We start from the raw sequence: 13,203 nt of genomic DNA on the forward strand, positions 1-13,203 counted from the left end.
CGTTGGCTTCTTGAAGCTATATTTCCTGACAACATCAAATACACACTGTGGCTACAGGCTAAACAGAACTGGCGTGGCCATGTTTCTTTGTATAAAGCTTGTCCGACCTAGCAACAGTAACTAAGGGAGGGAGGGACTTAGGAAGGGTCAATTAGTTAAGATTGAATAGTCATGTCATAAATTTCTGTGTCGGATTTCTTATATACTTTCAGATAAACTTACAGTGTTGGGCAGTAACAGGGCCATTCTCAACTCTGTGAGCCTTGACTTCTACAGAGGAAGAGGAGGCAGGAGCAGGGTTCTGTATTGACGGTTGCCCTGCATCTTTGGAAACACTACTGTTGCTGGTGGCGGCCAACGTCTGACTGGCTCTCTGACCAAGCCGAGGACCACTGAGCTGCTCCGATGTCCTGATGTCAGAGGCAGGTGTTGGCTTAGGTGCATTCAGGGACCCAAAACCAGAACCCAAGACTGAGGACTGGGAGGAAGAGAGAAACAAAGCAAGACCTGAATACAATGACACCATATATCAGTGTGTAAGCACATAAATAAGCATATATGGTTGGTTGCTGGTGTGTGTATGCGTGGCTGTCTGTACCAGTGAAGCATGTGCGTAGGTGGTACCAGCAGAGGCGGCGTGTGCGTAGCTGTTGGCTGTGGCGTGTGCGTAGCTGTGTGTTGCAGTGCGTCCATTGTGGTGGGAATTGGTAAACACCAGGCTTTGGCCTAAATCCTCGGCTGATGGACCATCGACTATCGCCCCCAAGTCAGCGTCCATAGAACCTCCGACAGTCACTCCAGCCTTAGGCAGTAGGCTAGCCAGGTCCACACTGAGGAGAAGCAAGAGAGCAGGAAAAGTGGGAGAAAAAAGGTTTGGGGAGGATGGTCAACAAGGAGAAGATAACAGCAATCAAATATTGTTCTCCAAAATAAAGCCTGTTCTCTGTAGGGCTTTAAGTTGACTGGACTTTGGGCAGGTCACTTACTTGTGTCCAGGTGTGATGTGGTTTGCTGGAGCAGAAGAGGCAGTGAATACTTTGGTCTCAGACAACTGTGAGAAAAGACAGGAAGTACATCCACCAGATTAATATAGGCATATGTGCAGTACTGTATATAAAATCATTCTGAGTGACACTGATAGTAAGTTAGCATCAGTGGCCAATAACACTAGGCAGGAAAGTAGTAAACAAACTGTAAATCCTCAAACTGAAGCATTGCAAAACCCTTTCAGATCATTGAAAAGTGTGGCCTTACATCCTCAGTCCAGTCTTCTGAAGCCCAGTCTTCCATATTGCCTCCCCATGCTCCTAAAAAAAAATAAAGAGCAGCCAAGTTAATGTTGCCATGTTCACACATTCATGTTCTCAGCTACCATCAGTCGCCCAAAAGCATTGATACAAAATGTAGCACCATGACTGCTTTAAAATGATACGCCCTTGATTCCAATGTGTAGATTCATTTACCCATTTCTGTTTGAATTCTGATTTTATTTGGCACCTAGTAACCGGAATTTTGTGTGAACACTAGACGAAGCTGATGATTTTAAGCTCACAATTAAGCCATTCTACAGCATCAAAATGTGACATGTTATTTTTCTTACTAGTTCCCTCCGAATGTTCGTTGCCGTCCCCTTCCCATGTCTCCTGGCGTGCTCCAGAGTTAGCCGTGTAGTCAGCAGGATTGAAGGTGCTGAAAGAAGGAGACAACAGGTTGGAAAGATGAGCCAACATAAAGGAAACTGAGGAGAACACCATATGGACTGTTGTTGCTACTAAATGAGGAGATACAGAAACTTAAGTTTTTCCACACATTTGTTTTTAAGATATGTGCTTGTTATCACCATCACCACCTCCTTCTCCCACTTCAGGTGGATTTACACTAAGCATGTGTTGTTCTTACCCCATTCCCTGGGAGGAGAACCTGTTGCCAGCTGCTGCTCTTCCTCTACCGCGGCCCCCTGGCCCTGAGGACAAACACAAAACAACCAGATGATCTCTGCTGACTGGTCCCTTTCAAGCTCAACTCTTCATTAAGACAGCATCAAACATCTGCACAAAGTCAGCAATAAGTATAGTGATTGCCTCTGTCAGGCATTAGACAATATTATAATTATCTGTTTAAAACCATACCAGCATACACATCTCTAAGTCGAACTTTCTTTTATCACGTCTTATACCTTTCTTCTAAAAGGTAGCATTGCTTTGGGATTTTGCATAAGCAAATTCACATAATGCAGAGGGAAAAAAAAAAAAAAAAAAAAAAAAAAAAAAAAAAAAAAAAAAAAAAAAAAAAAAAGCACAGGCCAGCAAGGTAACCCTTTAATTTAGTTTAATTTTAATTTTAATTGTCCAAAGAATCTCCCTCTCTATCTATCTCTATATAGTGAAGTTTTACATTTGGTTAAAGAGGAATTAACTTAAGACATTAACCAGTTATTCATAAAAAGGAAACCAGCCAGGAGAACACATGCATTTCTCTGCTGTTAGCACAACAGTGACAATTTGTTCTGATTCATGCCCCACTTTGCCCCTAACCATTTTTAAACCACTTGCTGCTACAAAGAAAGTTGCAAATCAAGTCAGACTCCCCTACTTTTTAATCTCTTTATCTACTGACGACAACCTCCCTCCCCTTCTGCCCACACACACACCCACACAAGCAGCTGTAGGGACTGAGCACATTCCACATATGTTGAGTGCTGCAATACTCTAAATGCCTGCAGACATAAATAGATGTGCTGCCAGCAACATCACCAAAACATGCACAACAATATCAGACCTAATTCCCTATCTAAAGTTTGTAGTTAACAAAAACCACATGATATTACAATTCAATGACATGTTTGTGCAAACGGTGGACTGTAGGGTAGACCAAAGTAGACATTTAAGTATGCAAGAAACCAATAGGGCAGATGTTTTCTATTTCTACCACCATCATACGTAAATGCAATCTGATGTGTCTCAACAATGTTTTGGTTTGCCAAACTTCATGTTTACTTTCAAAATGTCCACTTCAGTTTTTATCCTGCAAATTGAAATCTCTTTACATGGATGCTAGCCTTTTGGAAGTTTTAAGTAAATGGTAGCTATAGATACCACTCCCCCCCATCATCTTTGTATACTCCAACAAAATAACACTGTATTTAAGAGGTGTCATTTTCTGTATCGCTTACCTCTGCCCCGCCCCCTGCGTCCACGGTCTCCCCCTCTTTCTCCAGGAGCCACTTCAAACCCATTCTCTTCTAACCGACCTGGATATATACACCCAATAAACAAAAGGGACATGGAAATTAAGACATTTAAAAAAAAAAAAAACAACACACCTCATTAATACTGAACTGACAGGAAGACCTCTGAACCTTCAATTAAACGTGCAGGGAAATTGAAGTTGAACAAATCAGAGCACAGTTGAGTTGAGAATTCCATACACTCTGCAGACTTTTAGCCACGAAAGACTAATGGTGCTTTCAGACCAAAAGCGAGTGAGCGTTCGGGGCAGTGAGTTTACATACAAAGTCAATGCAAAGACGTGTAAACCCGCGATTTCCTGTCGGGCGACGCGAAGGAATTCGCGTGAGTTGAATTTTCTCAGCAGATTTTCAATCCTCCGCTCTGCCTGGTTGCATGACGCTGAGTCACGATAGCCTATCAGTGTTGAGATTATCCGTACTTCACCAAGGCTTCAGGGCATTGTGTGGAGAGGGCCAGGCAGAGCGGAGGTTTAAAAATCTGCTGGCCGGCTGAGAGCTGCTAAACTTGGAGAAGAGGAGCGGGGAGCAGCGCTGCAACCATTGGACATATAAACACCCGTAGTTGGTCGGATTCTGCTCTGACAACTACGCCGTTTACTTGCGGGAGGAGCTCGGAGTTAACTGCTTTTATTAAATTAGCTTTTTACTTTAGTTTTTGGGATTTCAACGTTGATTTATCTTCACTGGAGCTTCTCAGCAGCTAGCTTCCGTGCACATCCGGTTCCAGTACTGTTAGTGCCGTTAGCTCTGTCGGACTACGACTTCATATTTATATAAAAACCGGACATTACTTCGAGAAAAGAAAGCGAGGAGGTTGAACTACCTGGTGAGTTCAGAAAACATGTCTGTAACTTTATTCCAGCTATCATTGTACTTTACTGGGACCAAGTTAGCATAGCCCTGATCGATCCAATTTCCATTCAGAAAACATATTTTAGAAGTTGTTGTCCTGCTGACAGACCTGACAAAGCATGAATTCATATGTTTAACAAATCTGCATCATGTTGTAGTTATTTCGGCATCAGTTTAATCCGTTTGCTATTTAATCACAGCAAAATGTTTACTTTGGGTTCATACAGTTGTAGTAATGGCAAGTTGTGTTTATTCACATTATCCCGTTAAAATTGCCTTCTCGCGTTGTGTGTCAACACTTGCAGCGAATGTACTCTCGCGAGGCGAAAACTCGCGGTTGGTCTGAAAGCAGCATAAAAATAAATGGCCAATGTCAAAGATACAGCAAATACTGAAAACAGTTTTAACAGGCTGATGAGGAACATACAGCTACACAATAGGGCTGCTGGATTACGGCAAAAATCATAATATCATTATTTTGATCAATACTCAGATCACAATTTGAAACGATTACTCATTGACTTAGGACAATTAGTGCATGGACTTAAAATTGAATGCTTCATTTAAAAAATATATTTTGTGCGTTACTCAAAAAAAAAAACCCAAGTAGGCTAGGTAATAAATAGTAATCCAACATTAACTTTAAACAGCATCTTAGAGCACAAAAGAATGACATCAATGAATCACTGGTTGACTGCTTAGGGGGCCGGACGGGCCACTGAGGTACTCCGTGTGTGCTCACACAGAGCAGAGCCAGATGAACTACGGCACTCGTTATGTTAAATAACACTGAAATTCAATCACACAAAATGTTCTGTCGGGAGATTTAAACAAACATCTTCGGTCCCTTTCTTACCTTCGCGTCCTCGGCTGATGCCTCTACCCCTTCTGTTGGATCCCCCACGCCCGCGACTGGCCTCCCTCTCTCCTTTCTTCTCCCTGCTCTCCTTTATCTCTGGAGGTCCTTCTTTCCCAAGGCTCCGCTTCTTTCCCACAGTCTCCCAGGAGTTCTGACAGAGGGAGAGAGACTGACTTTATAAAATACATGGTGCAATGCATGGTTCAGCCTCTGCAGAAATCCAAAGAAATTGCCATATGATGTGTGTATGAATATGGCTTGTGATTGTGTGTATAGACTCTTACTGCATCAGAGGTGCTCTCCAGCAGGAAATTGATGGCTCTGTTTACATCTTCGTTGCAGTCATGGAGGGCTACCATGCACTCATCTTGAGTCTTCCCAGTTACTTCAATCAGCTGTGTGTGCGCAAAACAGATTTACATTAGATGCAATAAGGATTGCATTGTTGATGTATCCAGCAAGATTTGCTTGTTACCCAGAAAATTACTTTGTCTAAATATGTGCATATGCACATTACCTGTTTGACCTTGTCTTCAAAGTCAGCATCATTTTTGTCATAGATCATTTGGGCTAAACGAATCTGTTCTGCTGTGGCCTTGTAAACAAAGACAGTTCAGTTAGAAACAAGGGGACCACACTTGACCTCACGTTTGTATTCAAACACCACAATAGACCACAGGACACTAGGTTTTATTTACTTATTTTAATGAAAGACTACAACCCTGGTGAAGGATGTAGTCACCTTACAATCATTTAAGAGTGTCAAATGACTTTTACATTCATTACACATTTTACTTTCATTATCAGTATGATTACATTCAATACTAAATTAAGCAATTTTTGGTTGTATTAAAAATACAAACAGACTATATCCTTAGGCCTGTATGCAACTCTGTATGTACAATGTTGAAAACCCACCTGTATCTGTTTCTGTGGCTGTGTTGTTTGTGTAGTGGTGGGCAGCGTTCTGTCCCGAGTCCCCCGGGCTTGATTGCTGACCACTGAAGTCATCATATACAGTATATACAAAACAATGTATGTACAAAATAGAAAAATCTGCAGGGGGAAGGAGAAGAGACAGAGGCAAAGTGAAATGACAGCCACTTGGGAAATTGCTACATTGCATCACAATTGTCCAAAGCCAGCACAATATACTGAATATAAGCAGACCAAGACTCACTGTTGTCAAGTATACCATGTAAGACTAACTCCATCTGTCGCACCCCACCTCCCTGGTTAAATTTAGCCAGGCAGAGGGTGGGGGCTATCCTGGTGTCAACTTACATCCCAACCTTAGTCTCATACACAAAAAATGCACCAGCATATGTTATGTGTAATATGAATAACACTATTTACCCATCGACGTCAGGACAGAAACAGACATTTCTCATTTTGTTTAAAGTAATAAGTAACCTCGAAGAAATATGGGTTTTATGGTAGGATAAAAAGGTATCCAAGGAAATCGAAAGCACACAACTTCCCTGACTTAGATCGTATTACATAAAGTAACTGGTTGTCAGCTTATAATCCTACCAACTGACAACTTCTCTGTGTGCGAACAAAACAAATTATATCCACCGGATGTGTTCATCCCATTGTCTGACAGGAAAACTTTGACGTTGGACAACAAGGCAGTGTTAACGTTAACTGTTTAACATAGCTACTGTAGACTAACGTTAAATCAGTGGTTTTCAGTCGCTTGTATCTAACATAATGTAATCGTATGAACGTTAAAAGAAGCTCAGCGGAAATATCAGCCCGACTGGCTAACGTTATCATAAGCGCTAGGTCAATTAGCTCACTAGCTAGCTTTAGCCTGGCTAGCCGCTTATCTTTGTTCCGTGCGTGATTCACACACACATCGTTAAAACGCCATGTTCTACTGGCAAGATATTAGCAGTGTAATCCTATGATAAGTAAACCTGTCCGCCAACGTAATTACTGTTCGTGTAGCCCCACCGACACGGGAACAAATATCAAACATGTGCGAAGACGTACCCCTTTGTGTAAGCCAAGAGAAAAGCTAATGTTTATCACTTGACGCTAACCTTCGTGGCACATTTACCTGAAGTTACCAGCAGGAAAACGTTCACGCAACGTTAACTGAAAGTGAAAATAAAACGCCGCGTGTTACACCAACGTTTATAACTCTCGGCATCCAATACTTTAGTACTTGGAATACAAAACGGGTGTGAGGGGGGAGAAACGAAAAACGCGTGGCCTGTTAATGTTAAGCTACGACAAATATGTGCTAACAGCCCCGGCATGTGAACGGCCCGTCCGCGTACAATGCACCACTACAGCACGGACACAGCTAGCGAGTTAGCTAACAGCCAAACTGGACGAACGGTTCCTCTGAATCAGTCGATCGATTTTCCTTAAACTACTTTAAATTATCATATGATAACTGTAGTTGCTAAAACGGCTTTTAAATGGACAATTTTAGCACAATCAAATCGTTATTCCTTCTATTACCTGCTAACACGCTTCGCTCAGCCAGCAGCAGCAGATGCTGTCACGTGACCCACCGCGCCGTTGTGAAGCGGAACCTGCCAACCAAAACCCACCGAACTGGTCAGGTGGCTCAGCACCGTGCCCTGACGTGCGCGCTCCTGTCCGGGAGCGCGCTTCGCTGTATTGCTTCCGTAATTTATGCAGCGGTGGATCATTTTCTTAAGTAAACGTAGCAATACTACACTGTTAAAATAATAAGTTTACCGAATTCAAAACCGTAACGTTACTTCAGTAAAAATATTGAAGTATTAACTGCAATATATGCAGTATCACACTACTAAAAAAATAGATTAAGCTCTTAAGCATCTTCACAAGTAGGCCTGGTATAAATAACCCACAGGGGGTTATGACTATTTTGGTCATGGGTTTCATAAAGTTTCTGTAATAAAACATCTAAAAGCAAGGATCCTATGTAAAGGGTATTTTAATCCCAAAAGTAACTTGTATCTAAAGCTGTCAGACAAATGTAGTGGAGTAAAAAGAATAATTTGCTTCTGAGATGTAGTAGCATAGCAGTATAAAGTTGCATAAAATGGAAATACACAAGTAAAGTACAAGTACCTTAATTGAATTTGTACAGTACAGTAACTTAGTACAGTACTTGGGTAAATGTACTTACATTCCACCACTGACTTTATGTGCTGATTTGCCCATATTTAATAAACCTCAGCACAGATCATCTAATACAGTAAAGTAAGATCAGATATGGGGTACGCTTTCAATTTTGTGTTTACGGAAGATGTTTTCTAATCTGCGGGGTTTTTTCTCAAGCCAAAACAGGTATCACACAAAATAACATAGAACACATCTTGCATGTGCATCAGATGCACATTTAATTCAACAGTCTCATTGCATAGTCTCAAATATCACATTCTTTTATGAGAATAAAATAAAATATCCTGAAAGTTTTCCACCTGCAAAGTAAACTCCTCAGTAGACAAAATGAGCCCATGTTTGAAGTAGGTTTGCAAAATATTATGTGCGCAGCTTTGGTTCAGTGTGTCATCAATCCAGAGTCATAACAAATAGCCAAACAGAAGACCAACCCTAAGCAGACTAAAAGTCCTAATTAATTCCAATACCAAGGGCACGTCTCACATTGATCATGTGCTATGATTTTCATGGAAAAAATCAAGTAAAAAACAAAGAAGACCAAAGGTGAGGGACAGTGATCAGTATGATACTAGGAGAAACCCCCAAATTGGATCAAGACTGGACTTGCATAAGTATTGCCCTGATGGATTTGGTTAAATTAAAACATACAGTTTACAGTACATAAATGGCAGCTATTAAAATAACTGCTAAATACCAGCAGTGTAACACATCTCCATTTTAAGATTAACTTAAGAAATTATGATTCAAAGAACTAAATGTGAATAATTTCATATATGCACCAGAATCAGCATGTATCTAAAAGGGGAAAAAACAACACTGCACGCAAACAATAAACATGCACCCCCACACATCAATCTGCAGAATCCATTAACAGACAAATGGACATAATTTTCTGTTCTGATTCTAATATATGCTGTGTGTGTGTGTGTGTATATATATATATATATATGATAATATTAATAAATAATTATAATAAATATTAATGTTGACTGATGCTGCATTTAGCGTGAAAAATATAACAAAATAAAAAATAAGGGCATGGCTTTGCATGACTTGCATTTCTTCAGTGTATCGGCTACACTTATAATAATATTAGTGATTATTAACTTAGTTTATTCAAATAATTGGATCGTCAATATCTTCTTTGGTTGTGTGGTTAGTTAGAATGATTGGGCTGAAGATATGGCTGCAGCTGGGCTATCATGCTGTGGACACACTCTGCCTTTCTCTCCATGATCTCCTGCAGCTTGTGGACATATTCCCCAAATGCCTGTTAAGATAGAGACAGTAAGTGAGTACAGAAAGTGTATAATCAACTTAAAATGTACAGTTTACAAAAGGGAAGGAGCCAACAAATGTAGCTTTGAGTTATTATAACCATATCAGGTTGTTGGCAGAGAAGAGTCCCCTCTTTACGACATAAAGCTTCCATCTCTTCTAGCTGCTCCCAATGGGCCTGGACAACACGCCACCTAAAGTTGGATTGGATTAGAAAAAATATATATTTTATTCAGACTAAATGTATGTAACCAGATTTCAATATCACCCAAATACAGTTGGGTATTATCATTGTTTGTAGTTGTACTAATACTAACCGTTGAGTCTCATTAAATGTGCGCTGGCCTCTCAAACACAATATAGGCAACATCACTAGTTTAGGATGCTTGTGGAGGCAAAATTGTGAGATTTCTAGTACTTACTGGCCATGCTTCAGGTCTTCCAGTGTGGACAGATGGATTATAGGTCTAATTTGTCGATTGCTGGTGCCCTCTTGATTATTTGATTCTGTAGAGTAGTTTAGTTGGAGTGAGATGATTGAGTTGTTGGAATGGTCTATTTGTACGGTGTGACACTGCTTTGGCAATTTGTTCGCCTTGCCCAAGACACTTTCTGACTGTCTCGCTGAAAGGGAAGAAGCGAGTTTGTTGTGCACATTGGGTGTATCTTCTGGTGGCATTTGGGTGGCACCATTTGTCATTAGATTGTGCGAGCTGTGTGAACTACTGTTCCCAGAGTGCTGGACAGAAGTTTGCATAGAAGCATGTGTACAGGGTTTACGTTGCGATGCAAGGACTCTTTTGCCCAGGACTTCAATAGCTGGCATGGTTTGAGGTTTATGATTGTTATCTTGGTCTTGGAGGGAGACCAGCATAACCTCAGCGATAGAAGGCTTCATCATGCCTGGACAACACACACACACACACACACACACACACACAAAAAAAAAAAAGTCACATACCCATTTTTAAGCACCATTTAGTACACATACACACAGAACTCACACTTACCTATTCCACAATGATTGTGACAGTGATTAATAGCTTTCATGGTGTCAAAGGTGGGAGGGCAGAGGGTTTGTGGCAGCTCCAAAAGAGACAGGCGCAATTCTACGTCCTCGTCCTCTACAACTTTCACCGCTTTCTCCGCACATGTGAGATGCCCTTTTCGCACTTCCCTCCTGTTATCTTCTCCCCTTTCATTCTCAAGTGGAGAGAGTGAGGTGTTGTTCAGTTCCCCTTGGAGGAACGAGGCTGTGGCAACCTGTTGGTCCACTTGAAGCAAGGAGATACTGAGGGGGTCCATGATGTAGCTGTGAGAATCTGCAGAAGTCTCTTCTTGAGGTAAAATAGACATTTTGGGTTTGACCCCTGGATGGTTGTGTACCTGAGTGTCAGCTGGATGTTCTGCAGGTATTTTACATCCATTCTGTGCGATGGGAGAAGTGAGAGGGAGTGTGGTCGATTGAGTATTTGAAAACTCTCTTTTATTGGCATTAGCAGCAAACCATGGTTCCTTCATTCTAGGGCTGCTTGATGTCACTCCCTGTTGGGCATTTTGCAGCGGTGGAGGCAGGATGTTTGAGGTGCATCTTGTATGTTTTAATATAAGGGAGAGATCATTGAGTTTATTAGGGGTCAGGAGTGTGTTGGTATGTTCACAGCCTGGGGAGAGGGGTCGTTCTGCAGGCGCTCGTGGATGGGGTGGTTTAACAGGAGGGTGGTTAAATATGCTGTTGCTGTGGGTGGACACTAAGCCATAGTGGTCAGCTCCTTCTTGCTCCTCATTACTCCACACTCCATCAGCTGGGTGATCTGAGGCATCTAGTCTTTCCTCAACCACTCTACTCTCTTCTGAATCACAGTTGTGAGACATTGTTGCCTCTGCGTTACCTGGCACTGCACCTGTCATCCTCTCTGCCTGTTCTCTCTCTGTCGTTGCCACCCAAGCCCACCTCCTCTCTCCTCCTCCTTCCATCCCAGCTGGCCTCCGGTCTTCCCTCCTTACTCTAACCTCTCCTTCACCTGTTGCCTTCAGTGACCTCTTCTCACTTTTACCTCCGTCTTGTCCAAATCTTGCCTCTGCTCCTTCCCAAGATACCCTACAATGTTCACCAGTACCACCTGACTTACCATGACCAACCTCATCCTTGTTTTTATTGTAGCTTGGAGAGGTTTTAGTTTGTAAGCAAGTATCTCCACTTGGGAAGAAAGACAACTGTCCTCTGTTACCATCAGCCCTAACCTCAACCCTGGCTCTGTATGCATCTAAAACCTCTTCCAAACCATGATGCATAAAGGCAGAAACTGAGAGGCAGGAAGAGTGTTGGAGAGAAGAACAGGAAGATGGAGAGGCAGAGGAGGGGAGAGAGGCCTGATTCGATGAAGAGAAAGACGGTGTAGAGGGTGAGAAGAGATGGACAGATGAAGAAACAGATGAGGGCATAAACTGTTGCAGCTGCTGGTGATACTGTCTCAGATGTTTCTCCTTATCCTTTTCATCACACATTTGTAAATCTGTCTCCCTTAGCCTTTCTACTTTGCTACATGTGTCTCTACTGCTTTCCACTTGTCTTCTCTGTTCTCTCCGCCTTCTTTCTTCCTCTTTACCCCTTTCCAAAGTGCTTTGTTGGTTCTCTTTTTCTCTGTGGTAGAATCCACATTCCCCCTGTAACCCCCATGTCTGAAGGTGCTCATCTGTTGCTTCTCCCAAGACCAGCCCTGCCCCGACGATCTGGTCTCTAATTAAGTGACCTGCACTGTCAGTTCCTTCAAACCTTTCTCTTCTTCTACCTTCCCTCCCAAATGCTCTCTCCCTCCCCTCCCTCTTATCACCCATTTCTAGCAAGCCTCTGACTGGTGTAATTTGTTCAAGTCCAATTCCCCTTCTTGCTCTTGGACTTGTTGCCTCTCCCCATTTGCTGTTCTTGGGTGTGGAGCAGAGAATTGCGCCCCCTGATGCCAACATTGTAGAAGGTGTGGTGGGGCCAAAAGCCTCTCTTTGTCTCCCTAACTTTGGCTTTTTAGGGGGGCTTTTCCCTTGAATGCCACTACTGCTGCCATTGCTGCTGCTGCTGCTGTTGCTGTTGGACAGGTTAGGTTTGGGGGAGGGTATTATCTTGCCTCTTCTTCCTCCTCTTAGTCCTCCCTGTCCCCTCAACTCCTTCACCCTGTGACAAATCAAGTAGATGTAACTTCTCAAATAGCAGTCAGTGACCATAGCCTCTACAGCACCTGACACTACACAATGAAAATAAGTAACATTTTGTTGTCCCAAACGCCTGTTTTCATCAAAGACTAAGTTTTCAACAATGAGAGCAAGATGAAAAAACTTTGTATTTAAAATCACTATGCTATTTTATGCAGCCAAATTTCTCAAAGTCACAATTTAAAGCAGGATGAATTAAATATATTAGAGCTCTGAGAAGAAAATTTTTTTTCCTGCAACTAACACACACATACTTACCGGTCGGCGTATCTCAGTGTATTAAGTGTGTGTTCAGTTGCTATGTGGCCAGGTGAAATGTTGGCAATCATGCATGTCATTGAGTCACCAACAAATGAGTCTTTCAAAACCTACAATGAGAACAATCCAGCCCAAATCATAGAAGAGTTTAGTGATCAAACTGGACAAAAAAAAATTAGCCATGATATTTATGTACACTTCACTAACAAAACAAAACCACCAAAAATCAGCAAGTTACAAAAATCTTAATACCTGAGTAAGTTTGCTTTGTCTGAAAGGTGTGTGTGACTGCTCTTGATCAAGGGACCGGATACATTCTTTAAGCTGAGAAAAAAAACAAAAAAAAACAAAAATATATATATATATATAT

The 13,203-nt window shown here is 41.8% G+C and overlaps 2 protein-coding genes across 3 annotated transcripts in view; both read right to left on the reverse strand.

The window, feature by feature from the left end:
* The window catches only part of LOC123960090 (ubiquitin-associated protein 2-like), a 19,655-nt gene extending 12,085 nt beyond the window's left edge, over positions 1 to 7,570 (reverse strand). The window contains exons 1-12 of one of the 2 annotated variants that reach the window (XM_046034602.1): positions 7,437 to 7,570; positions 5,880 to 6,017; positions 5,479 to 5,556; positions 5,246 to 5,356; positions 4,959 to 5,112; positions 3,173 to 3,250; positions 1,900 to 1,963; positions 1,601 to 1,689; positions 1,255 to 1,307; positions 987 to 1,051; positions 599 to 830; positions 223 to 478 (exon numbers count right to left, since the gene is read on the reverse strand). In XM_046034602.1, the coding sequence (XP_045890558.1) occupies positions 223 to 478; positions 599 to 830; positions 987 to 1,051; positions 1,255 to 1,307; positions 1,601 to 1,689; positions 1,900 to 1,963; positions 3,173 to 3,250; positions 4,959 to 5,112; positions 5,246 to 5,356; positions 5,479 to 5,556; positions 5,880 to 5,975 (1,276 nt within the window). In that variant the 5' untranslated portion in view covers positions 5,976 to 6,017; positions 7,437 to 7,570. Of the gene's footprint in view, positions 1 to 222; positions 479 to 598; positions 831 to 986; positions 1,052 to 1,254; positions 1,308 to 1,600; positions 1,690 to 1,899; positions 1,964 to 3,172; positions 3,251 to 4,958; positions 5,113 to 5,245; positions 5,357 to 5,478; positions 5,557 to 5,879; positions 6,018 to 7,436 lie in introns of those variants that run through there. The other variant, XM_046034603.1, reaches the window with a different exon arrangement.
* Positions 7,571 to 9,186: 1,616 nt separating this feature from the next.
* On the reverse strand, positions 9,187 to 13,151 carry LOC123959647. Its single transcript, XM_046033819.1, has 6 exons — positions 13,086 to 13,151; positions 12,834 to 12,943; positions 10,379 to 12,537; positions 9,791 to 10,271; positions 9,469 to 9,562; positions 9,187 to 9,360 (listed from the first exon to the last, which is right to left on the reverse strand). Exons 2-6 carry the CDS (start codon positions 12,911 to 12,913, stop codon positions 9,247 to 9,249), a joined length of 2,928 nt encoding a protein of 975 aa, XP_045889775.1. The 5' UTR covers positions 12,914 to 12,943; positions 13,086 to 13,151; the 3' UTR covers positions 9,187 to 9,246.
* Positions 13,152 to 13,203: the final 52 nt, after the last annotated feature.

Source organism: Micropterus dolomieu, linkage group LG21 (genome assembly GCF_021292245.1).
Source record: "Micropterus dolomieu isolate WLL.071019.BEF.003 ecotype Adirondacks linkage group LG21, ASM2129224v1, whole genome shotgun sequence".
NCBI lineage: Eukaryota > Metazoa > Chordata > Actinopteri > Centrarchiformes > Centrarchidae > Micropterus > Micropterus dolomieu.